Genomic DNA, 2,500 nt, shown 5'->3' on the forward strand with positions numbered 1-2,500 from the left:
CCACCACCACCACCACCACCACCACCACCACCACCATGAGAAACACAATACTTTTATCACTTCCTTCCCTTTCTTTCCTTGTTTTTATTTTATTTTTACGTTTCCTCTTCATTATTCTCCTTTATGTCTCCTCCTGCCTTCCCATCCTCCCTCCTCCTCCTCCTCCTCCTCCTCCTCCTCCTCCTCCTCTTTCTTTTCCTACTTACAATAGCAGCAGCAGCAGCAGTAACAATAAAGATGATAAAATAAATTCCATGTTACAACCGCCACCACCACCACCACCACTACTACTACTACTACTACTACTACTACTACTACTACTACTACTACTACTACTACTACTACTACTGCTGCTTTAATCACGCTCTTTCACCTCCAGAACCTCAATTCTTACGCTTGACTGCATTCCAATCACCGCTAGAGAGAGAGAGAGAGAGAGAGAGAGAGAGAGAGAGAGAGAGAGAGAGAGAGAGCATTCTTTTTAACTTAGGCAATCAGGATTTTGTCAGATGACCCTTAAACCAGCACCCCCCCTCTCTCTCTCTCTCTCTCTCTCTCTCTCTCTCTCTCTCTCTCTCTCTCTCTCTCTCTCTCTCTCTCTCTCTCTCTCTCTCTCCACAGCCTCCTCCCGCCGCACCCACATGACTCTGCTGGTGGTGGAGCCCCCAGAGCCTCCACAGCTTAGGGTGGAGGGGGAGGACTGGCCCCCTGCTAACCTCCTGGGGCCGCTGCAGGAGGGGGCGCCGTGGACCTCACCTGCACCGTGGTGGGGGGCGTGCCTCCACCTGTGGTCGTCTGGAGGAGGGATGAAGAGGTAAGTGTTGGGAGTCACCTTTGTTTACCTGTAGAGTTACCTGTTAGTAGTTTACCTGTTAGAAGTTCATCTGTTGGAAATTTACCTGTTAAAGTTTACCTGTGAAAAAATTACCTGAGAAGTTTGTGTGTTCAGTTTACCTGTGAAAAATTTATTTGTTTGAAAGTTGCCAGTTGTATTTACCTGTGCACATTGACGTTTAAATTTACCTGTGAAAATTTACCTGTTTAAATTACCTTTCCTGGTTTACCATTTGAAGCTGGTGCGTTAAAAGCCTTCAGTTGACTAAAACACACACACACACACACACACACACACACACACACACACAGAGAGAGAGAGAGAGAGAGAGAGAGAGAGAGAGAGAGAGAGAGAGAGAGAGAGAGAGAGAGAGAGACCATTACCAAACACAGAAATGAATGAATGCAAATTAATACGAGAGGAGAAGAGAAAGGAGTGGGAAACAGTAAACAAAATGAAATAAAAGGAAGAGAGAGAGAGAGAGAGAGAGAGAGAGAGAGAGAGAGAGAGAGAGAGAGAGAGAGAGAGAGAGAGAGAGAAAACACTGATTGGAAAAAGAGACAAGAGACAGAGAGGAAGAGAATGAAAGAGAAAAGAAGTAAAAAAGAAAGGAACAGAATCTTTTGAGTGCAGGAAAGGAGGAAAGAAAAAAAAAAGATAGGTGAAACTGAACGAAAGAGAATGAGAAAGAGAACGAAGGAGGGAATAGGAAGAAACAGAAGAATTGGGGGAAACGAGGCACGGTAGAAAGTTGAAATTGTGCAGTTGAACGAAGGAAGGAGAAGGGAGAATTGCGAATAACAGTGGGAAGGAAGAGATGAAGAAAATAACCCTTGAGAAAATATGAAAAAGAAAGATAAATAAACAAAAATAACCGTGAATTAGCAACAGATTGGAATGTTTTGATGATTGTTAATGATTGAGAAAAATGAAAAAAAAAGAAAAATTATCAGGTAGTTAACTATAGAAAAAGGAAAACAAATTGCAATACGAAGGAAAAAAATGAGAAAAAATATAAGAAAAAAGACAAAATAACATTGATTCGGGTAAAATAGAAAAAAAGTTATCAGGAAAATTAAGAAAAATGAAAAAAAATCGACACAAATAAAACAGATATATAAAACGAAAGAAAAAGGAAGAGAAAAGCTTAAAATTAGACACACAAACAAACTCTTCATAAACTTAACTTAGCCAAATACAAAAACTCGCTAAATTGAGCTAATTAAACCATCAGGTGAGGAAAATTAAAGGTAAACACAGGTGGGCCACAGAGTAATTAAGAGATGTGGCAATAAAAAAAAAGAAAATGAAAAAATGAAAAGAAATCGAGAGGGTTGACAAAATAAATAAATAGAGAGGTGTGGCAATAAAAAGAAAACGAAAAATCATAACTTACACAACAGAAAACGTAAGTGTGCAAGGGGAAACTCAAACTTTCTGACACAAGTAATGCAAATGACAGTAAATTAATACACGCACAGGTAACCTAATTAACAGGTGTAAGGAGGCGCTTGAAACCTAACAGGGAAAATTTATTGAAGGTTGAAACACTCATTTGTACAGGTAACATTTCACAGGTAATTAGTGAGCAGGTGAAATTGGCTAGGTGAAGGTAGTGTAGGTAAGAGAAGAGGTCTGGTTGATGAAATACCTGTAAATGAAGGA

General features: G+C 40.1%; 1 protein-coding gene across 1 annotated transcript in view; it reads left to right on the top strand.

Moving 5' to 3' along the window:
- The window catches only part of LOC135094882 (nephrin-like), a 77,290-nt gene that overhangs the window by 48,969 nt on the left and 25,821 nt on the right, over positions 1–2,500 (top strand). The window contains 2 exon segments of the mRNA XM_063995357.1: positions 622–738; positions 741–814. Coding sequence (XP_063851427.1) covers positions 622–738; positions 741–814 — 191 coding nt within the window.

Source organism: Scylla paramamosain, chromosome 47 (genome assembly GCF_035594125.1).
Source record: "Scylla paramamosain isolate STU-SP2022 chromosome 47, ASM3559412v1, whole genome shotgun sequence".
In the NCBI taxonomy this organism is placed as follows: Eukaryota; Metazoa; Arthropoda; class Malacostraca; order Decapoda; family Portunidae; genus Scylla; species Scylla paramamosain.